The sequence below is a fragment of the Mesoplodon bidens genome, assembly GCF_964165515.1.
Source record: "Mesoplodon bidens genome assembly, chromosome: 12".
Lineage (NCBI taxonomy): Eukaryota > Metazoa > Chordata > Mammalia > Artiodactyla > Ziphiidae > Mesoplodon > Mesoplodon bidens.
Window position 1 is genome coordinate 61,082,699 of NC_138168.1, and position 24,188 is coordinate 61,106,886.

Here is a 24,188-nt window from a genome sequence, read left to right on the forward strand (position 1 = left end):
ATGTTGAATTAATGACTCAAACTGAAATAACAGAAATTGTATCTAAAAGAGCTCACCTCAAACTTCTAATTCCTTTCATTTGACCCATTTGACTTTATACACATGGAGACCTTCCAAAATGAATAAGACTTTTCAACAGACCACTTATCACATAAATCAATACTTGGAAATCAGGTGAGAAATTTTGGACCACCTTGGGTGAAACAGCATACCTAGCCCCTCAAAAACATCAGTGCCCATGGTGAAAACAATGAATTCTAAACCCAAATATTTGCTTTTATCTCTGCCACAAGTATCAGTGCAAGAAAAGACATTTGTCTCAATGTTAGACCTAATTAGAATTGGTTGAATTAACACATTTGCCTCAGCACTATGAACATGTGTATGGACATTGTATTGTAAAGATACAAGAATAAAGTATTATTTAATCATAGAAATAATAGATCATATTATTTGGGAATCTTTATTGTGAGGCTTCTGATTATTTCATATATCTGTAAATGGCACCTGTTGAAAAGACTCGGCTGGCTTCCTCTTTCAGGGTGCCTCACATCTAATATCTACTGTTTTTGTGTTTCTCTGCACTAGATTGACTTTCTGGCTATAGAAATGCGTAAAGGCAAAGTAAGCTTCCTCTGGGATGTTGGATCCGGAGTTGGACGTGTCGAATATCCAGATTTGACTATTGATGACTCATATTGGTACCGTATTGAAGCATCAAGGTAACTATCTCAAAAGAGATTAAGATCATTGACAGAATTTTAGTTTATAAGAAAATTTTTATTTCTGTTTCAAGAAGGTAGCTATATAAGTACACACACACATGTATACGAATGTTATATATTATACACATGTATAAGTATGTGTGAATGGTACCTTTGTAGAACGTGTTAGGAAATGACAAATCTTCAAGGTATTGAACAGAATGACTAGTCCTTTTTGGCCTCCTCATCTAGTTGTCCTGTAGAAACTTTGAGGTTAAGTTGTTTTCCGTTGCCCTTATTCAGTACAATCCAGAGCATAAGAGGTGCCATTGGTATCTGTCTTTGGTGCAAAACACCTCTTCTAGTCTACACAGCAGTCTTGGCTACAGGAGGGTGCAGTATCTAAATGCTGGCATGAATATGAAATATGTCAGGTCCACACTACTTGTGGGAGGGAATAGGAAATTGATTAATTCTATCCTTGATGCTTTAATTTAATTAACTTCTAACAGTGTACAGATTACTTGTAGAATCCATTCTTGTCCTCAATACTTCCTCTTCATTTTCTCCTCTTCTTTTTCTAATTCCCAACTACCTACTAAACACAAAGCAGCTAACAGTCAAGAGGTTTTGTTAAAGGCCAAGGGAAGTTGATCAGAGATGGGTAAAGAAGACTTGAAGATCTGGTGATTGTTGAATCTAGGTGATAGATACATAGAATTTCATTCTATGTGTGTATATGTTTAAGTTTTTCACAATTAAAAGTTTAAAAGAAACTTAATGAAAAGAAATATCTTCAATTCCTTTTTAATATCTTAAATAAAGGCACGTGTGTGTGTGAGGGAGAGAGAGGAGAGAGCAACAGATAAAATGCTTACATGTGTGATGGTGGGGGAGGGATTAAGTACTTTATTGGGCTTAAGAATACTTATATTTGCAAAGTACAGTTCTTCTATTAGAAGAGATGTACTCTGTTAAAAAAGAACCTTATTTATAAATTCATTCTATTGTTTCTACGTATTTCAGTTAATACTGCACCCTCAAAGATAAAAAGATTACCAAAATGAGACAGTAGGGAGAGAAATATGACAAAGTTTTGTTATGACTGCTTGTCTCTGGAAAAAGATCAGATTTTCATGTTTAATAACTCATGGGAACCAATCACTTAAAAAAAGAAAATGAAATACAATAATAATAGCTTCCAAAAGTCTATTAATAGAATCTAAATGTGAAGTTCTTCTGTACAATTTGTATACACAACTCTGTAGCCTGGATTTTATAGTGTACACATTAAGATGGTGTGCCAAACAATAAATGATGCATGATTCCAGGAAGACTACTTCAGCAAATTTGGATCCAAGATAATGAGGGATTTTAGGAGCAATTATTCAGCTTATATTGCAGAAGGGTGGCTTATTTGGGGTTCACTTGCTGAATTAAATTAGACTGAATGAAGTAATATAAACTTGTTTAAATAGTCCATGTAGGTAAATAGCACATTGTTTTGTAAAGCAAGAGGAAAAAGACTTTCCATTTAACCAATAGCAATTCCATCAGCTAATTGTTGCTGTGTCATTTCCTATCACTGGACACATTCAGAATCAGGGTAGATTGTTCAGTGGTCCTGGTTGAATATGATGGTAAACGTATAGCAGAGAGCAGATTCTGGGTTTTGATTTTCAGCTTAATGAATCTGGAATGTTTGAAGCTAAACACCCAGCTATCTCTTAAATATTCCAAAACAAATCTCTACATTTTATATCTCTTAAATCTGAAGTGACCAGAAATGTAATACATACTTCATTTTCTCTATTTTCTTTCATTTCATTTCAACACGTACCCTGGAAGAACTGGGAGAAATGGAACAATTTCCGTGAGAGCTCTGGATGGACCCAAAGCCAGCATTATGCCCAGTACATACCATTCAGCGTCACCTCCAGGGTACACTATTTTAGATGTGGACGCAAATGCAATGCTGTTTGTTGGTGGCTTGACTGGGAAATTGAAGGTAATGTGTTGTTCTTCCCCATTCTGTTTATTTAATCTCTGCAGACAATTCCTGGCATGATGACTTTGGGCAAAGACATGATAAAGCACTGCAAAAACTTGACCACTTTTTACTTAATTTGTTTTTATGAAAACATGAATATACTTTGAGTAAGAATTTTCTTTCTTGAATATCCAATCTGGAAGCACAGTCTTTTTAAACCTATGTGTGTTTACTTAAACAGTTGTTGTTTTGCCCTAATCTGTGGCATCAATTTTTTGATATTTTAGTTGCCTCAAGAGCAAAGTGTTTTTTAAAGATAATCAATTTATGATTTATTGATATAAAGTGCTATAAAGTTCAATCTCACATCTAATTGAAAGATTTATGAATACCTTGGGAAATATCACAGGAGCCATAAGCCTTCAGATCATGATCCGACTTTTAAAGTTTTCAAGTTGCTCTTCTCATTCTTATCGAGTAATGCACTTAATATTCATAATTGCTTTGTGACAAGTCCTTGTGCATTTCAGATTGCAAAGTGCCTACATTTTAAAGAAGCTCATGTTGATTAAATGGAGTTAGGTGTTGGAAAATGACCTGTGGATGAGATGTAAGAGCACAACCAAGTACAATGCATAATCCTGGGTCTGGCAGAATCATCCTGGGATGAGATTAGTCAGAAAATGTGAAAAGCCAGGGTGACCCCAAATTTATGAGAACTCAACCTTCATATAGAGTGAGGTTGTTTTATTTGCTTTGTGTATGAGATGTGACTCTAAAGTATTGGAATGGATTCCACAGCTACACACTAAAATCATCCTCATTTCTTAGAGCTGCATATAGATATATATGGTACATAGTAATATATAGTCATATTGCCAACTTTATTTCCTCCTCAGAAAGATAAATATAAGGATAGCACCGAGTAATACAAAAAAAAACATGAATTTTGAAATTAAATCCAGGTTGAATTCCCTTATCTATCACTTACTAAAATATGACCTTAGGCAAGTCACTTAACCTCTTGGGCTTCAGTTTCCTTAACTAGAAAGGGAGATTAAAAATATCTACCTTGCTTGCATATTGTAGGGTACAATAATAAACTTTTATAACATTTATATAACCCTTACTATTTGCTAAGTAATGTTCTAAGTAATTTACATGAATTAACAATTTTCATAACAACCCCAAAATGCAGATAATATCCTCCTCATTTTATAGTTAAGGAATCTAAGTAAGAGAGATAAATGTGCTTCTAAATTTGTAGAATTGTAATATATTGACGCTAAAAGGAATAGTTGTTTAAATTACAGCAAGGTTCTCTAGAGTGGATCGGATCGTTCCCCTCCTTCTTGACTGCTAAATACCCAGAACTGACATGTACACACTGCTATATTTAAAATAGATGACCAACAGGACCTACTATATAACACAGGGAACGCTGCTCAGTATTCTGTAATAACCTAAATGGGAAAAAATTTGAAAAGGAATAAATGTATATGTATAACTGAATCACTTTGCTGTACACCTGAAACTAACACAACATTGTTAATCAACTATGCTCCAATATAAAATAAAAATTTATAAAAGACGTTTCCCTGTGAGAATGACACCAGAGTTGTCATTCAACAAATATTTATTGTTCCCCTATTAGATGTCGGGCTCTGTGCTGTATATGCCCACAAACAACAACAACAGGGTCCCTTCTCTTAAAAATTTTCTCTCTCCCTTCATTCTCCTGCCCTAGAAACCTACTTGGGTGTAAAAGGAAATGAAAAATTGGGGACAGCAGTATCATAGGCTAATCAATATGCAAGCTTTTTTCCCCTTTGTGTAATCAGTATGTACCCTTTCTCGTAAATCTCCTTAGTGGATAGGAGCACTTACTTTTATTAAACACCTTATCTGTGCCAGGCACTGAATGTGGTACCATAAATAAATTCCCTTAGTTAATTCTCCTAATAATCTCATGTTACGGACCAATAAAAAAATAGAATCTCAGAATAAGCAGTTTACCTAAGGTTAGAAGCTTGGAGTGTTTATTTACTAATGGTGATAAACTGGTAAAGCACAGAATAACCAGGATCCATGAGGATTTATATGGTTAAAAGATGGATACGTACACAACCAAGACTTTCACAAAGGTGGATAATAACTACTCCAGATTCTGCTGCTCATATAATAACTCTCATGGGTACTCAATTTTTTTGTGAAATTCTAAATTCTAACAAATATGTTTCTCTCTTCAGAAGGCTGATGCTGTACGTGTGATTACATTCACTGGCTGTATGGGAGAAGCATACTTTGACAGCAAACCTATAGGGTTGTGGAATTTCCGAGACATAGAAGGTGACTGCAAAGGATGTACCGTCAGGTTAGTTGAGAGGAGGACTCTTCCAACGTCTATCAGGCCTGTGTATCACAAAAGCTTTAATTTTATTGCAGTGTTCTATTATCATGTAGATGATATACAACAATTTGAAGTGATTGTGTTCAGAGGTGGATTTACCAGGAAGCTAAGAAATTTTAAGTCCCCTCCCTCACTTGTGCAGGCACTTTCCAATGATTTGGGAAGTATCCTAGTACTTTGACCTGGTCATATGTTTTTGTAAAATTTGCAAAGGCAAGATATTTTAGCCACAATCAGTTAAGACTACTGTCTCCTTCCACTCCAGCTTACCTTCATGTTCAAGAGGTGTTTTGTGTCTGTGGCTATTCTGTAGTCATCGTTTATTTTTACTTAAGGAGAGGTTCCCTAAACTGATTAAGCTTTAGGCCTCTCAGAGCCTGGATTCACTCTGCTTGTGTTTACAACAAAATATAGAACGATACTGCAGGTTTTATCTCCTACAGGATTTTTCAAATGACACATAGCATCATGTAAGAGTTTCAAGTGGAAACCCATGGGACTTGAAGGTTCTGCTTAAGAAGCAGAGGTCAAGATAAGCCAGGAGAAAGTTTCATAATAAACATCATTAATTATAAGATAGAGGTTAGAATGTTGGAATTCAAAAATACTTAAAAAGCATATATAAATATTCTTATATAAACCTGAATAGAGGATGTAAAACAATTAAGAAGAAATAGAGGATTTCTCTGCATAAAAAACTTAAAGCCCACTGATCATCTGAGCCTACAACAATTTTAATTAGTTAAAGCTATAAAATTTAAATTAAATACCTGGAAGATTAATATATATACATAGTAACTCTAACATCATTAGGTGCTAAGGAGTTTATATTTTTTATTTCTAGTATAAAGGGAACATGTACATTGTTAGGTCCTAAATTCTCCATTAATGTAGCAGAGTATACTTCACATTTTCTTCTCAACATCTCTGGAGTTTTATAGAAGAAAGTAGCCCAAAAATATTCCCTCTCCAAAAGTTTTACCTTTCATCTTTCTACTTTTTTTTGTCATCATGGACTTTTCAGTATGGCATTGAGGACAGTTTGAAAGCCTGATCCATTCATAGTTTAAAGTGGTTTTGTTAATAATCTTCAATAAAATCTAATATAGAATGTTGTCTGTCAAATTCTTTCAATACAAGGACAATGAGGTCTACATTAATATTCTGCTACTCACAAATCAACACCAACTTTTCCGTAAACATTTCTTTGGTAAATTTCTAAGTAGGATTTTCCAAAGCTTATTATCAAACAAACGTCTAAAGTATTTAAATGTCCTTTCAGCAGTGCATATTATGTGTTAAGACTGTAGCATCACTAATTGTCAATTCTGCAAAGATCTTAGGCCTTCATTATATAAAGTGTTATATGAATTAATATAATTATAATAGGCTAAAGTTCTACATTTACTGAAATAATTCCTTATTTTAAAAATTCCTAATATGCCTTTTTGAATTATACTAATATTTTGATCAAGAATGTTACTGTTTTTGTGAGTGCTCTGATTACAAAGTCACATATGTTTTGAGTGGCTTGCCCTAGCCCTATTTTTCCATAAGCCTTGGTAATTTTAGGAAAAATATTTTAGAACTCCTGGTGTTTGTTTTCTTTTCAGGAGAACATATAACACATTTTAACATAAAATTAATGGTTGCACTTTTAGAGCAGAAATGATAAAATGGGGGAGATGAAATAGACAAGGCTACAAGACATAGACTAAGAATATTTTGTAGAAGATCTTGGAATGTGAGTTTTAGGAATTTGCATTTATTCAGTAGTCAGTAGAAAGGATATAATTTTTGTAATGTTTTAGAAAGGATTATCTGTCAGGGCTATAAAAAAAGTGTATCTTATTTTTCTTGAAAAATAGGGAAAAAAACTGCTACTAGTAAAATGTATTTAGCTGAACATTGAAACAGTGATGAAATATTAATATACTAAACTTCAATATTCATCTAGTTCTATGGTTAACAAGTTTTACATGGAAGAGCATGGCTGCTCCAAATAGCATAATTAATCTTTACTAACTTGACCAGAAATCCAGGTTCAAAAGAGAAACAAAAGGCAAGTTAAGAAGCTTAGCATTTATTAATTAGAAAAGAAGTGTCACTCTTCCTGGTAAATGTATTGAAAATGAATAGGAAAACTCTAGTATAATGTTAGATGTTGAAATATTGAGTCTATACCTGGAAAGATTCATTTTTCCCCCACCTCAAAGTCAACAATTTGAAGCCAGATTTACTGGTTTTAGCTAATTAATTAAATGAAGTAGGCTGATTTACACCTGTATGTTTTGCTATTCTTGTACAAAACTCTTGCTCGATGATTTGCCTGTTGCTTGAATAGAAGAAGCTCTAATAGGGTTGGAGTAGATCTAACCCTTTCGTCTCAGAGTGGAGACACTGAAACCTGAGGTGTTAAAGTGACTTCTGAGATTCCACGTCAGACTCCAGGGTACCTGCCATCTACTCTGCTATTTTTTCCATTGTGTGTTGAGGAAATTAATAGATTAAGGGCATAAGAACACCAGGATACAAATATCCCAGGGTTTCCGTAAAAGGAAAATAAAATGTGATATACATTTTTTTATTCCAGTGCCTCTCTTGACATTATATAGGAATTTTTGTGTTTTTTTCTCTTCAAGTTGTGAGTAACAACGCACTGGGCCAAAGCACTCGGGAAAGTGTCAGTGGTGACTCTCGCACCCTATTGTCACTGGTAGCATGGCAGTATATAATGCAAAATCCTAGGATTTGAGAACCTCATGGAAATTCTCCTTAGTAGATGCTACATTACATTTTCTTATCTCAAATGTGGTGCTCTAGATTTTAATGGATTTGTTATAATGATGAAAGAAGGCCAAAATTATTCAGCTGATTTATTCACACAAATTATATTGTTAATATGCTGATTTAGTCCCTCAACCTTTCAGTGAACACTTTTCATGAATATTGAAAAAGCATCTTTTAAGTGTACATTAGAAAAAAATATATATGGTATCATCTGATCTTATACCTATTTAGATATATCTTAAATTTACAAAAACCTGACTGTGAAATGCATAGTTAAGACTCTTCCCTTCCTTTTGTCTTCAGAGTTTTATTTCTCCTTTTCCAGAAATAGAGAGAAAGCCAACTTGTCTAAAATGAGTAACAGTTCCTCCTCCTCAAGGCCATTAATGTTTATACCCTATTATTTTTCTCATTAGCCAAGATTGCATGCAAATACTATCCTAACCTCTTGTTATTTTATGAGATTACTATAATATTTCTCATATCTCCTCTCTTCTCAAGTTAATACAACACTCCAATTTCACAGATTCAAATATAAGCTAATACGCGGATATTTAAAGTTTAAAAATATCTCCACAATCAAAACTTACTCTGTTAACATCAATTAGATAAGATAGATAGATGATAACTTTTCATTTGAAAAAAATCTTTTTAAATGTTATATTTACAAGACTTATCTTAGATATTCATTAATTATTCAACCAATATTGATTGAACATATACTCTCTGTGAGGCAATTTGCTTTACTAATATCCTTTTCATTCCACAAATATCTACCAGATTCTGTTGTTAGTCAAGTACCACACTAGATGCTGAGTTTGTGCCTGGCATAGAGCCTGGCCCATAATCTCTACTTGGTTTCATAGAGCTTACATCCTGGTGAAGAAGACAGATCAACAAACACACATAGTTAGAGGAACCCTTCATTATCTGAATCTAATCTGTCCCAGAAAAACCTACTGCATAGCAAGAGTTCAGAGAATAGAAGCCTATATCCTGGTATGGCTTTTTTTTTCTTACAACTTTAAGTTAGTACGTTTCAACCACCTTCACTCTTCAGCCAACCCCTACTCCCTATTATGTTATGTATTGGGGAAACGTAATAATGTATTCTCAGCCCATTCCAAAATCCCACTAGTTCACACCACTAAAATACACTTAAACACTAATATAACTAGCCACCAAGCACTTCAGCAAAAGTATTTAAAACATCAATGACCTAGTTATTGAACACCTAATGAAGTCAGGTGAGAGATGGTGGTTACTTGGTCTGATGGTGGCAGTAGAGCTGGAGAGAAGGGGAAGGATGGAAGATATATCTGGGATGGATCCTGCCCTACAACAGCCTACAGTCCAGTCTCAGAAGACAGTGTGATGTATTGAATACTGATGGACCAAGTAGACATCGTCTGATTCATGTGAAATGTCTCTCTTCAGTCCGCAGGTAGAAGATAGTGAGGGGACTATTCAGTTTGATGGAGAAGGCTATGCATTAGTCAGCCGCCCCATTCGTTGGTACCCCAACATCTCTACTGTCATATTCAAGTTCAGGACATTTTCTTCAAATGCTCTCCTGATGTACCTTGCCACACGAGACCTGGTAAAGATTTGCACAGCTGATCTTTCATGGCTGAAAATATGTTTGCTTCTTTTTTGTAAGGTTCCAATGCAGTTATCAGTTTTGTTGAATTATCAGTTATTGTTCAAAGGAGTCTGGGATGGCTGTGTAATAGCCAAGAATGGTCCATAGTGTTTATATATTTCCATCAGTAACTTTAATTACAGATACAATTTAATTTTTATTTATTTTCAGTATAACTTCCTTATAATCCTTTAAGAGAAGCACCCAGTAAAGATTCCCCTGGTATGGAGACATGCAGAAGAAAAATTACTTCCTTAGTCTTCTTCTAGAGACCTAAGTCGAAAGGTGGTTCTAAATAGCCTCATTATTTTTTCCAGGTCAATATTTCTTAGTAAATTCTTTCAGGAAATGTACTCTTTAGTTTGCTTAATATGTTTTCAAAGGAACCCACTTTTACTCCTGTCATAAAAGAATACATCCTAGTAATTTGGTTGTGACCATTTGCACCATAATATCACACCCACAGACATTCACAAAATAGTAACACCAATTCTGTATCCAAAAATGGATTTCAATTACAGATCAACACAGTCAGTAATTTAGCCATAAAGCCCTATTATAAACTCCACAAAGAAAATAAATACCCATATATTTCTCTGTGTATCTAATCACTGGTGTGTTTTTACTCTCTTAATAGAAAGATTTCATGAGTGTAGAGCTCACCGATGGGCACATAAAAGTCAGCTATGATCTGGGTTCAGGAATGGCTTCTGTTGTCAGCAATCAAAACCATAATGATGGGAAATGGAAATCATTCACCTTGTCAAGAATTCAAAAACAAGGTGAGTTTCTATAGTGATAATGCACTCAGAGCCTTAATAATGCTATCCAAAGCTCCCACGTACCTAATCATGAGGAAGACCCTGTCTGTTATTTTAGGTACTCACGAATTCTGTGAAAAATTGTTACAGTCATTTCTTTGGCTTAGCTTATAGGTGGTTTGGGTTAGACATGACTGATTGAAGAGCCAAATGGTTCTCTGTCATTTTCTTTTGAAACCGAGAGCTTAATTTGAAAGCATAAAACTGTCTTACAACTTGTGAAATTATATCCTGTAGTAGACTTGAAAAACTTGTGTGCTTTCCTTTTCTTCCCATTTTGCCAAGATGTTTCCTTTAGAGTGGCCCACAGGTAGAATTTGTAGGGGTGATAGAGCACAGCTACCAGTTCTTTATTTTTTGAAAGTGCCAAAAATTTGTATGTGTGCAAGTTAATAATTAATAATAATCTAACATTTTTATGATTCCAGGACATTTTCAAAACACTTTCACAAACATTATTTCATTTGCTCATGAAGCAGGTATTTTGTTCTGGTTTACAGAAAGGAAAGTGTAGACTCCAACTTATATGTGGTCCCAGACATATATACATAAGATCTCACAACCAAGACAGAAATCCAAGCCTATTAGGTCTTTGTGGGCTGCTTAGTATAGTTCCGCTAATTCTATGTACTATGGCATTACCAATATCTGCAAATGAAACTTAGATTCTTCTGTTTATATAATTAGACTTAATTCATTTTGAACATGCCAGTGTGACATTTCATGAAAATTTAGGTATAACTTTGCACCATCTTTCATACCTGCACTTAACAAATATCTGCCAAGAACCAAGTAAATACTCTGCAAGAACTAAGTGAAGTCTATGATAAGTCCTTGTCTTTATGGAACTTGCAGTCTAATGGGGGAGATAGACAAGTCAGTCAATGGGTAGAGAGTAGAAATCTAATTGCCATGTAGAGATCTACATAGCAGGCTAGGAATCTCAGAAGAGAGAAATGTCAAAGTCAAACCCAGAGGTCAGCCCCCAAAGGAGCGCCCTGAGGCATGAGCAGGGACTGAGGAGTACTCTGGGTGAAAAGCAGCTTTGGACAATTCAGAGAGGTGAACATTGTATGAAAGCCTCAAGGGCTCAGTGAGCACAATACATCATCATACATCTTTTTCCAACTGCTTTTCCTTGGAACAGGAAACGCTGGAGAAACTCCTCAGTTTGGACAAAAACTGGTTTTGCTCTCGTAAAATAAATTGGAATACTGTTGTCGGTATACATTGTTCCCGAGTAAGTTACATTTGCGTGTTAGAGGCTCGGCACAGTAGTTAAGAAGAATGTTTAACTCTGTTTGATCCAACACTTCCCAAACTTCTTTGATCACCAGAATCCTTCCATGCCATACTAGCATTTGGCTGAACACACTTTGGGAAATGCTTTAGGCTAACAGGATGAATGTTGGCAGAAAATTATCAGATGAAGCTGGAGAGAATACAGAGTTAGTTTATAAAGGGCCTTATGAGCTAAACTAATGAGTTTCAACTCTTCCTGAAATCAACAGGGAACTACTAAGAGTTTTAATCAAGAATGTGACACCATCAGATTTGTGTTTTAATAAAGTTTCTTTAGCAGCAACCTGGAGGGTAGATGGTGACAATTTCAGATGCTCCTGCAGTCTGCAGGAAAACCAGGGGAGGAGCAAGGAAAAGGGAACCATGAGAATGGATAGGAAAGAATGGAGTTGAAAGATATTAAGCATCTTAAAATTGAGGAGCTTTATGATATACTCAATGCAGAGAGTAAGATTTTTTTAAAAAGGAGATCAAAAACGATTCCTTTTTTTTTCTTAAAATAACAAAGAGTATGTCAGTGCCATTTACCAAGCTATTGGATACAGGAAAAATGCAGCATAGGTTTTTAGAAAAGATGTTGAGTTCTATTTTGGATGTGCTGTATTAAAGGTACTCTTAGTATCCTTAGCAACCTAGGGAAGCTGTGTAATTGACAGGCAATTAGTTATGCATATCTGAGGATTAGCAGAGTTGTGGGACAGAGATGGATAGCTACAAAGCATCCTCATGTTTTAAATCATTGTACCTTAATAGAGATGAGAAAAACAAGTCATATCTAGAATAAGGTGACCCAAAGCCCTTGAGCAAACAGCAATATTGAAGCAGTATAGTAAAGGAAGAGCCCACAAAGGGAGCTATAAGGAAATAATCAGAGAAAGGAGAAATAAGAAATGGAAATTTTCAGATTAAACTGGAAACAGGGTGACCAATTAGGTACAATAGTAGTTCAGACAGATGAATGATGGCTTGAAATAAGAGTTGCAGTGGGATTTGACAGTAAGGAAATGCAAAATGAATCCACATGTGATACCAGTATACGGTTACTAGAATGTCTAAAATTGAAAAGACTGAACATACCCAGGGCTGGCAAGGATGTCAAGCAAGTGGAATTCTTATACACTGCTGACGAGGATGTAAATTGGTACAGCCACATTGGAAAACAGGTTGGCAGTTTCTTAAAAAGTTTAATATAGACCTGTCATATGAAATAACCATTCCACTCCTAAGTATTCACCTAAGATATGTGAAAGCATATATCCATACAGAGACTTGTACCAGAAGGTTCATAGCACCTTTATTTGTGATACTCAAAAAACAAAAAATAAACATCCATCAGCAGGTGAATGGATATACAAATTGTTGTACATCCACACAATGGAATAGTATTTAGTGGTTAAAAAAAAATGAACTATTAATTTGCATACAAAATGGATTAATAACAAAATTATTTTTCTGAGTAAAAGAAGGCAGAGAAAAAAGTACATTTATGTGAAATTATATAGAAAACACAAACTAACATATGGTCACAGAAAGCCAAAAGAGGATATTTGTTGACTGGGTTTTGTAGGGAGGGGCTGGAAGGAAGGATGACAAAAAGGCAAAAGGAAACTTTTGGGGTGTTGGATATGTTCATTTCTTTTTTTTTTTTTTTTTTTTTTTTGCGGTACACAGGCCTCTCACTGTTGTGGCCTCTCCCGTTGCGGAGCACAGGCTCCGGACGCGCAGGCTCAGTGGCCATGGCTCACGGGGCCAGCCGCTCTGCGGCATGTGGGATCCTCCCAGACCGGGGCACGAACCCGTGTCCCCTGCATCGGCAGCTGGACTCTCAAACACAGCGCCACCAGGGAAGCCCGGATATGTTCATTTCTTGACTGTGATCATTTCATGGATGTATAGAGATCTCAAAACTTGTCAAATTGTACATTTTAAATATGGGCAAATTATACTATGTCAATTTTACTTCGATAAAAGTGTTTTTTAAAAAAAGGACAGAGGGAGTTCCCTGGTGACCTAGTGGTTAGGATTCCAGGCTTTCGCTGCCATGGCTGTGTTCGATCCCTGGTCGGGGAACTGAGATCTTTCAAGCCATGCAGCGTGGCCAAAAATAAAATAAAAATTAAAGATTAGAAAAAATAGATTAAAAAATTTTTTAAAAGGACAGATATTAGAGTTATTTAGGAGATGAAATTAGTAGGGCTGTTGATTGGTAAGATGTGGAATGGTGAGGAGAAAGGATGACTCTAATATAGGAGATTGGGTTGGAGTCTTAGCGCCACCAAATAAAATAAATAATACAGATCTGGGAGGAAAAAGAGAACCATTTTAATTTGGAATATCAGCTGGGGATGTATATAGTGACTCACCTGTTGAATGTGGATTTTTAGGCAAAAATCAGGTCCAGGCATATATATTTCTGAGTTGTCAACATATGGTAAGTAAATATAAACTTGAGCTACCCAGAGAGCTGAAACCTGACAAGTGGCCAAATGAAAGCACATTAGGGAACATCAGCATTTCAGAAGTGTTCAGAGAAACAGGTCCTGGGGAAGGAGACTGAGAATGAGGTTGGAAAGGCAAGAGAAGCTTGGAGAAGTTGGCATTATGGAAGTCAAAGAGGAAAATTCTAGGAGGATGGAAATTTTAACCTCACATATTGCATAGATATGGATTAAGATAAGGATCAAAGGACTCCATTGGGTTTGGTTGTAGGGAGGGCACTGTGGATTTTAGCAATATCAGAATCCATGGAAGAGTGGGGTAGGAATTCAAGTAAGGCCATTGCTCCTTTTCAGATACCAGATTAGTTGCTTTATTCTCAGCTAGTTTGTAAAAGCCACTGTCCCTTGAAATTCAAATACACTCCTTCAGGAGGGGTTCCCCACCTTCCCTGAGAGACAGTTAGTGGAACCACAGTCACTAATAGAAGTGCTCCCTATCCCCGCAAGTGCATTGATATGGATGCAAGATTGATCATTTAGATTTTCAGTGGACTGAGAGAAGAAAAGAATTACCAAAGTAAAAACAATTCCTTTATAACAACTCCTTTATAGCATTGATTATAAAATACTTGTTAAGCCCCTACTCTGTGTCTAGTATTTAATAAAACCCTTATTTCCCTGCTTACCCATAAATGACGTCTGAACTCATCAACTCTAAAATTTTATGTTAATGACTATTCTATAAGGGAAAGAAATAGGGCAAGAAATAAAAGCAAGTGTTAGCATTCCATAGCAGAACCCACTTCATTGCTATCACTCATAAAGGATAGGGTAGAGTCTTTCCTTTAAATCAGTAAAAATATGCCATCCTCTGTCTCTCTATCAAAGCTAACACTTGGGCCACTGAGTTTCAGTTCAATTGTGTTTCTGCTTTTTAATCAGTTTTTCTTAGAATCATTTCTAAAAATGCATATATTCACTCAGGGATAAGAAGGAAATCTACCTCCAGTCTCTGGCTTGCCTGTGATAGAGAGAGAATCTCATTTTCACAGACACCATGAAAATACATACCAGGTCTGTAGGAAAAAAGGCTATTTTCATGTTCCAGTCAACAGCCCTATATGAAAACTTCTTTGCTGATCTGGAAAGAAAAGAATATGTATGAAAAAGTTTGGAAAACAGTTTTATAAATCTTTTTTATTTCAGCCACCAGTCTGGTCAAAAAGATACGTGTGTATGAAATTAATATGTGCTAGAAAGTAATTTATTTTTTAAGTCTTAACTTGCTGAATATTTTTTGAATTGGGAACTTATTTTTGAGGTGTTTTTTGTTTGTTTATTTTTATAAAATTCTGCTTTGAGGATTGGAGGTGTTAATAGGTTTAGGTATTTTATTTTGGACATTTTTTATAAGGCAATTATGTTTGGTTTTATTGAAAATACTTCTTTTGAAATGGAAGGACTACAGATTACAATGGAATTTTCAGGTTTGATAGTTCTTTAATTTTTCAAAGAACACTCTTCTAAAAGATGATGAGTTGAGAGAAAATAATAATGTTCCAGGGTCAAACAAATTTGGGAAATACTTCGTGCTCTGTGTCCCTCTTTTGGAGCATCACATTACACATTAGAATGTTGAAAGATATGGGCAGCTATAAAATTAAGACATATGTTTAATTTTGCTTAACCCAGTGATTGTCATTTATTTGACCCAGAAACATCCAAGAAACTAGTGTTCCAAAGAATAAACATTTAGAAATGCCCTTATAATCCATTGGTTCAAGTGGCCATTTTTATATGCTTGCTAATTCAGATCTTAAATCAGGCAAAGATTTAGAGGCCAAATTTGTCATGTTAATGAACCAATGCCTCAATATGAATCAAGGATCCAAAATATATTTAGCAGTTAAAGGCTGGGCCTAGGCAAATATTATGGTGAGAAAGCACATAATTCAGAAGGAGCCTAGCTTGACTCTTAAGAATGAAGAGGGTAAAATCAATGAGATAAAGTATTACCATCTGCTCTCTGAACAAAGCAGTTTAAACAGAGAAGAGCCCTCTTTTTTCCTTTTTCCTTTCTATTTCTGAATTCTTATCCTCATCATACTGGAAGAACCTTTAGAGACCTGAGAGAAAGCAATAAGGCATGAAGACTGTACCTCTCTCAAAACACGCAGCATCCCCCAAATAAAATGTAATTTACAATGGATGTGGATCCCATCATCTTGCAAAACAAACCTTCCCATCTCTCCACTTCCATGCATAGCCATCTTATCAACATCACTCTGTGGCTGAGCTTAAACCCCAGTACTTCTGTGCATACTGAAATTTTCAGAAGGAACCACAAATTCTGTATATTTCTAATTAATAATCTAATTTTTAATTAGATACTTATCTTAGCATTAGTTAATTATCTTACTCTATTTTCTAACTACCTATCTATATTATGGAAAACTATGTCAACTGGTTCTCTGCTGTCCATCTACACTTCTTTCTTTTATCTTGATTAGTTTGCCTTCACTGGTGTTCAGGCTGTTATTTTTTGTGCTTTCTTTGTGGATTGTTTAACAATGTATTTATTGATGTTATTGTCATTTCTACAATTATTAAATAGCTGTATATAGTATATGTGCTTGAGAAAGTCAATGTTAATTTGAGAATTAAAGTAAATTTATCCTGAAGGAACAGTGATGATATAGATGTGGTTGGTATTGCACAAATAAAAAGTGAAACTTCCTCTTTCCTTTGCAGCCAACATATCAATTGTAGATATAGATACTAACCAGGAGGAGAACATAGCAACTTCATCTCCTGGAAACAACTTCGGTCTTGACTTGAAAGCAGATGACAAAATATATTTTGGTGGTCTGCCAACACTGAGAAATTTGAGGTAATTTGGTGTATATTTAGAGCTAAGGATTAAGTTTTAATTAAACGGCCACTATGCTCACTAGAGTTCTGAAGTTTAATTACAACAGGAATGTCATAACCTCTAGTTGCAGAAAGGCCTAATCTAAAAATTCATGTTGCATGTTACAATAACACCAGGATTTAAAAACTAAAGATTAATTTGATATCTTTGTTGAAGAGATGGATGGGAGTTACTGTTTCCCTTACAGTCACTGGATGAAAAGAATTATAAAAGTTATTTAAGGTGGAAACTGGAGTTGAATGTAATTGCCTTTCTCCTTGCACATTCACTGGAGATAATGGTGCACTGACATTGCTTAGTGTTCTGAAAATTAGTCAGTGTTCCAGGGCACTGTGAGTATAACCTATTTTATGGCTAAACACAAGCATGATAATAGTATTGGAACTTTTCCATATGCCTGATGCTAAAGTGGTGTTAGTTATTCTCGTGCCCATGTCAACATTTTTTAAAATTTCACGTATGTTTTTTAGAGAGCAGATAGGGAGATATATTTAGCTCGCAGTTTAACTAGTTCAAAAAATTAATAGAAGTAACTAAAAAGTGTCAGAAAATATTTCATGTGGTATTTAATTAGTTTGCTTCTTGTTATAAAACAACTTATAAGAAATACAAGTTATAGAGTATTTGGTGCTCAATAAATGTTAATTAAATCTAATTAGAATGGGATGAATTGATCTGGCTAACCTGTAAGAGTTTACTATAAATAGAGACCACCATGTTTTTAATTTTTGTTTTGTTTAGTTTGTTAGCTTTTGATGGTTGCAAAAGTCCTGTCTAGGTGTTTCTACTCTAAAAAGACACATTACAATAGGAAGGTCTCAGAATAACTGAAAAGTACAGTGGTCAATTATTTTCATATTTCTCAAATGAGCAGTGGAAATTCAGTCTCATTTTATGATAGTGAGTATGCAGACAGAGGTTTGCTGTTCTCTGTATCTAAACTCGTAAACCAGGCACCTGTCCAGTTACCAGTCTATCAAGGGTATAAGTTGATAAGCTTTAATGGTGCAGATAAACTGGCTCTGCATTCGTCTACATGATATTGCATTTGTATTAGGAATATAGATTTAAAGTGTCTGGTCAGAAAAATCATTGCAGATTAAATGTATTTGAATAGTGGCATAGTTATTACTCCAAAGTCCAGTTATCCATTCAACAGGTGTTTGATGAGCATCTGTCACTACTATGTTTCAAGTACTATTTAAATACTAGGGATCCAGCACATTGTTCCAGGCTAAGATTTACTTTGCAAGATCACTAACTAAATTCTCTAGGAGTGAACTAATTGTACCCAAAATAAGGCCATCCAAAGGTGGCTTCATTTATTCTTGTGATAATGTAGCTTTAATTACCATAAAGTGATTTTTAGGAATTATCTACAAAAGTGTTTATGTTAACTTCATTGAGATGGGTTTATGTATTAGTTTGCAGACTACATACCCGATGAGTCTTTACTGCCAAGATATTTTTACTCTCACAGTACAGCATTTCATAATTATAATATTTCTATGGCATGGCACATTATTTCAAAACAGCCTTTAGACATATATTTGTGACTAGTCAAGGAGCCATGCATTCATAGTTAGCTATAATTTTGCCTACAAACAAGGTCTTAATATGATAAAGTGCAAAAGATGTGATGAACATGAATTATTTTTATGTATATTAAGTTCAAAGAGGCAATAAGCTCTCCTTTCAAGCTACTCATGAACACTACAGCATAGCAACACATGTGCATTTTCCCATTTGTAAGAATGATAAATATGAGTGCTTTAAATTCAATTCCAAAATTAAAATTTTCCAAGAGAATAGTGTGGGAGATGGTCACCGTTGGACTCTATTTTCACTGTAGTCAAGGGTATATGTCTGTTTTCTTTTCTGTTGCTGTTTTATATTCCTTTCCTTTGTAGATCTCTATGGAATGCTTCCTTTTTTAAAAAGATTTATGATTAAAGTTTATTGTTTTACTAAATGAAAATGCAATTATAAGTAAATCATTTTTTTTTCTCTTCCCTTTGACCTAGTATGAAAGCAAGGTAAAATTTAAATTTATGCATGCCTTCTTCAAGTGCATGGGTTGGGTAAATGTGGCTTCTTAGATAAAGCAGTGATGCAGAAGCAGAGTGACACCTATGCAGCTTTATTCACAGTACATTTCACGAACAAGTAATGCATTCTGAGATAGTTCTCATGCTGCCCTTTGCTTATAAAAATGCTACTGCTTACCCACCATCACTGCAATTTGACTTGTTCACCAGCTGTGATGACAAAGTTGCTCTGCTTATTTGTTCAACCGCCCACGCACAGCGCCACCAGGTGCACACATGCAGCAGCACATGCTAAGGGCAGCTGGCCAGGTTTATGGGTGAAATCTAGTTCTGGGGAACAAACTCGTCTCTTGGGTTGAACCTCAGACTCTGGTCTCCCAGGTACCGTACTGTCTGCTGAACAAACAACCTGTGCTCCCAAATGCGTACTACTGCCTGGTTGTTTTTTTGCAAGCCTGCAAATATGCAAGCGTTAACGTGGCCCTTGCACCTCTTGACAAAGCTGCTTCTTTCTTGCCATGTTTATTTAGAATTTAGCTACGGAGTCAGTATTTCTCTGGAAATACTACATGTAAAACAAGTGTTTGCATTAATGACGAGGAAGCTTGCGGACAGTCATCCTAGCTTCTCAGGAGCATTTAAGTTCCTATTTGTAGGCAGGAGGTTTTAGCGTGGAAGTTGTAAGCAGCAGGCCTCTGTAAGTGGCTCATCAAACTCTGGCTAGAGCTACAGCTGAGTGTTTTGGTATTTCAAAACCTAATGGTGCCAAATTTCCCGAAAGGACATAATGAAGCTGAGCTGATCCAAGAAATTTTTAAAGCAAAGGCTAGACTTTTAATACCAGAAACTAGACTATATAGAAATGAAAGTGTGAAAAAAACAATCCAAGTTGTTTAATCACGATACAGTTATAAGACCAATCAAGTGCTGTTTGCTGAGGTGGCTGAAAAGCAGAGGCTGGCTTTCAGTGAAAATATATGCTAATAAAACTCTGAAATGACATTGTGTAGCTTTGTAATTTTGCCTCTGAGGCAAACAGAGGAAACAGTGGCCTGTGGTTTTCATTAGGAATCTGATCATCATATGTGATTAGTTATACCCTGTGATTTTCATAATGTCGAGCTTGCTAAATCATTGTGTTTTGAAATGATTCTTTGTATTTCCCTGAAACAATGAAGTGTATAACTTGTAGGAGTGATTTATTTTATTGATAAGACCTCTGAGAAACTTGTGATAAATCAGTCTTCCTCTAAGCGAACATGGAAGCAAATGAACACTGAGAATGAAGTCCACCCATTTCCTTTACTTTATACAAGAAGAATATAAGCAAGATTCTCACTCTCCAGTTGGCATGTGTTTTGTAGTAACCAGCTGACTGAACAGAAGGGGAAGACCTTGGGAACAAGTGGAAATGATCAAAGAAAATAAAACAGTCCCAGAGAGAGAGAAACAAATAGAACAAATACCCAGCATGACATAAATCACCTGATACACACTCCCAGGGTCTGATTTGCTTTCCTACATGTTTGTCCTCATGTCATGTGTTTTTTATTAAGACAAAAAAATGAATCCTGCCATCATGGGACAGTGAGGAGAGAATTAATCATTATCCAAATAAATATAATATCTTGGTGTTGATTGGACAGCTTTTAGAGTTGCTTATTAACATCAAAAAAAGTATTACTTTTTCTATTGTTGTTGACCTGCATTATTTCAATATGGTAACCACTAGCCACAGTGGCTATTTAAATTTAAATTAAAGAAAAAAAAAATTTAATGGAACTTCCCTGGTGGTCCAGTGGTTAAGACTCCATACTCCCAATGCAGGGAGCACCAGTTTGATCCCGGGTCGGGGAACTAAGGTCCTGCATGCTGCATGGTGCCGCCAAACAAACAAACAAATAAATAAATTCAGTTTCTCATTGGCACAAGCTACTTTTCAAGTGCCAGCAGCCATATATGGCTACTAATTACTGATTTGGACAGTGCAGAAAAGAATATTTCCATCATCACAGAAAGTTCTACTGGACAGTGCTGCTATAGATGAAAGAGGTGTCGTCATCATTAACATCCTGCTAGCTTATGTTTATTGAGCACTTACTACATGCTAGCATGTTTATCCCTTTTTAAGACATAGTGAGCAAAAAGTAAAGATTCAAGTGTCATTTGGGTACTGAAGCCATTTTCAACCTTATTGGAAAAATTAAATGTATGTTTTGTGACTCTGGTTGCTTTATTTTGTTACTGCTGCAATACAGAATAAGGAATTTAGGGTCAATCTGTAAACTTAATCTTAAAGTATCTTTTTTATAGACTATGTAATCCAAAAGAATGTTTCTCAGGTTTTATTTGACTTAAAATCTTTAAAGAGAAATATGACATTATCTTATTCTTCAGCTAACCACCCCCCAAAAAAAAGTCTCAGTGAAAATGTTATCTTTTCAAAATCAGTGTTTCCAGATATTTTTTAAATTTTGAGCAAGATTTTATTTAACTTTGTCGGTATGTAGTTTGATTATGCTGTCCCATACAAGTTCTGCCCTTTGTTGGAAAAAAAGAAACACATTTCATTATGTATATGAAGCACTTCATAAGAAGTCAGTTAATTCCTGTACCTTGTATTTAAATGCAATAGGTGAGATTATTTTTTTAAAGGAGAGGAAGAAGAACTATGTAAAGACTCCTTGTGCAGGATGGTGCTCATATCCACTTATCCAATCAGTAGCTAATGGAAGCATAGTTTGCTGGGTGCATGTGTGTGCACGTGTGCACAGTCTGAGAGACGTGCCTGCCTGTGCAGCAATTTGGGAAACATAGTTTGCTGGGTGCGTGTGTGCATGTGTGCACAGTCTGAGAGACGTGCCTGCCTGTGCAGCAATTTGGGAAGCATAGTTTGCTGGGTGCGTGTGTGCGCGTGTGCACAGTCTGAGAGACGTGCCTGCCTGTGCAGCAATTTGGGAAGCATAGTTTGCTGGGTGCGTGTGTGCATGTGTGCACAGTCTGAGAGACGTGCCTGCCTGTGCAGCAATTTGGGAAGCATAGTTTGCTGGGTACATGTGTGCATGTGTGCATAGTCTGAGAGATGTGCCACTTTGCTCCATATGGCTTTCATCCACTAGGCACACACACTATACCGCCATTGCCCTAATGATATTGCTTTTGTTTTCCATTTAACTTTTCAACAGGCCGGAAGTAAATTTGAAGAAATATTCTGGCTGCCTCAAAGATATTGAAATTTCAAGAACTCCATATAATATACTTAGCAGCCCTGATTATGTTGGTGTAACCAAAGGCTGTTCACTGGAGGTTGGTCTCTTCTTAATGACTTCCTAAATACATTCATGTCAGATTTCACTTACTTAGGTTGGGTCTATTACAGGGACCAGTCCTTGTTAATATATTTTAAATTCCTACCTACCCTAGTCTTAGCTATGCATAAATGATAAAGCAAGATTGAAGTACTTCTATAAGTTTTCATGATCAACTGAACTTAGGAAAACAGTATTATAGAGACCCCAAACTGTGAACAAGTTTCCCACATGTACAGCACTTCATAGCATGTATTTTTAATACTAATCTCTTCTCTGGTTCCTTCTTCCTTTCCCACACTACTTACCTCTTTTCCTCATTTTTGTCATCTATATTAGATTTAGTTTATCTTCATGTATTTTATATAGCTTTATTAGCAGCCTTAAATTATTTTTTCTGAAATGTGTTAGGAGTTTACACAAATAACAAGTAACAGTTTAAACCATGATCATTAGTGCATAGAATCTTATTCACAGCTTAGAAGTCAAACCTCCTTTTCTTTGAAAATGGCACATAGTGGGAACCATCTACAAAGACTTGGTTTGACGGGACTGCAAAGTCCCCTGTTATCAGGTATCTTCAGTATCTTTTCTTTATTGCCAAAGCAGCCCAGAAGCTTCCTGATACCACTTGACTATTTTGCACTGATTCTTCAGTAGAGGCTGACCCGTAGGAGAGAGGAACACAGGTCACAGCCCTGCTCTCTTATTATATCTGTAAACAAGATCCAACAGTCATCAGCAAATATTAGTAAAAGTTTTATGGGAATTCTAAAAGTGATGAGTTTGTTTTAAAAAGAAAATGTTAAATATATCATACTTACAAAGTTTTCATTATCCTGATGTGACACAGCTATTCATTTTAGCTGCTTCGTCCAATTAAGATTATGTTAAAGCATTGTGATAGGAGATGAAGGGATTTGGGGAAAAAGAAAAGTAAATCACCACTGAGCCATGAGGTTAAAGACTGAAACAGAACTTTCAGGGTCTTCACTGTACCTAGTTACAGTCTCCAAGTTGGGATTAGCCATAGACATCCATCCTGAGAAGCTTGGGAATGAGGAAAAAGGAAGTACATACAGAATCGAATCTCTAAGAATCCATACTAGCCTCTTTTTACTCAGAGTTTTAACCTTCCAAAGCCTAACTCTCATCCACATGCAAAAGATATATACATGAGGATGGAAAACTGTCCAGAAAATGAATAGCTTGTATGTGTGGAAATGATGACTCTGTAAAGGCACTTTTCAATAACTGGGAATTCTTTGCAAATAAAAGATGATGCAGAAAGTTCAATATTTGATAAATATTGAAAAGTCTGCACAGTAGTTTTATTTGAAGTATCGAAAATTCTATGATTTGAAAATTGGAATCAAAAACAGATTATACATTTTTACAACACATTTAACTGGGCCTTAAACACTGTGGAGGAAAATAACCTGCATTAAAGGATCCCTTGTTTTCACTCCAGCCAAATGCAGGACTTTTTAAATGAATGTTTTAAGCACTCTAAATGCCCGACTCCATAGCCGTGCTTGAATAAGTCCTAGCACATTCATACAATGGAATGACCTCCTGCTATTAAAAGTGTTGATGAGATCTGTGTTTACTGACAGAGAGATATCCTCCACATGTGAAGTGAGAAAGAGAAGTTACAAATGAACGTGCCTGTCATGATTCAGTTTAAATATAGACAGGAGGAGAGAGGAAGAGGGCAAGGTGTAAAAGATAAAGTGAGTGAATGAAAACATGCATGCATGCATGAATGGATTAGAAAAAGCTATATGCTTCTACACAGCTTTG

General features: G+C 35.6%; 1 protein-coding gene across 1 annotated transcript in view; it reads left to right on the plus strand.

Annotated features, from left to right (window-relative positions):
• LAMA2 (laminin subunit alpha 2) overlaps window positions 1-24,188 on the plus strand; it is a 611,700-nt gene that overhangs the window by 546,115 nt on the left and 41,397 nt on the right. Inside the window, exons 46-53 of the mRNA XM_081251375.1 lie at window positions 589-722; window positions 2,553-2,712; window positions 4,944-5,068; window positions 9,332-9,494; window positions 10,174-10,318; window positions 16,849-16,987; window positions 19,054-19,065; window positions 22,263-22,383. Coding sequence (XP_081107501.1) covers window positions 589-722; window positions 2,553-2,712; window positions 4,944-5,068; window positions 9,332-9,494; window positions 10,174-10,318; window positions 16,849-16,987; window positions 19,054-19,065; window positions 22,263-22,383 — 999 coding nt within the window. The remainder of the gene's footprint in view (window positions 1-588; window positions 723-2,552; window positions 2,713-4,943; window positions 5,069-9,331; window positions 9,495-10,173; window positions 10,319-16,848; window positions 16,988-19,053; window positions 19,066-22,262; window positions 22,384-24,188) is intronic.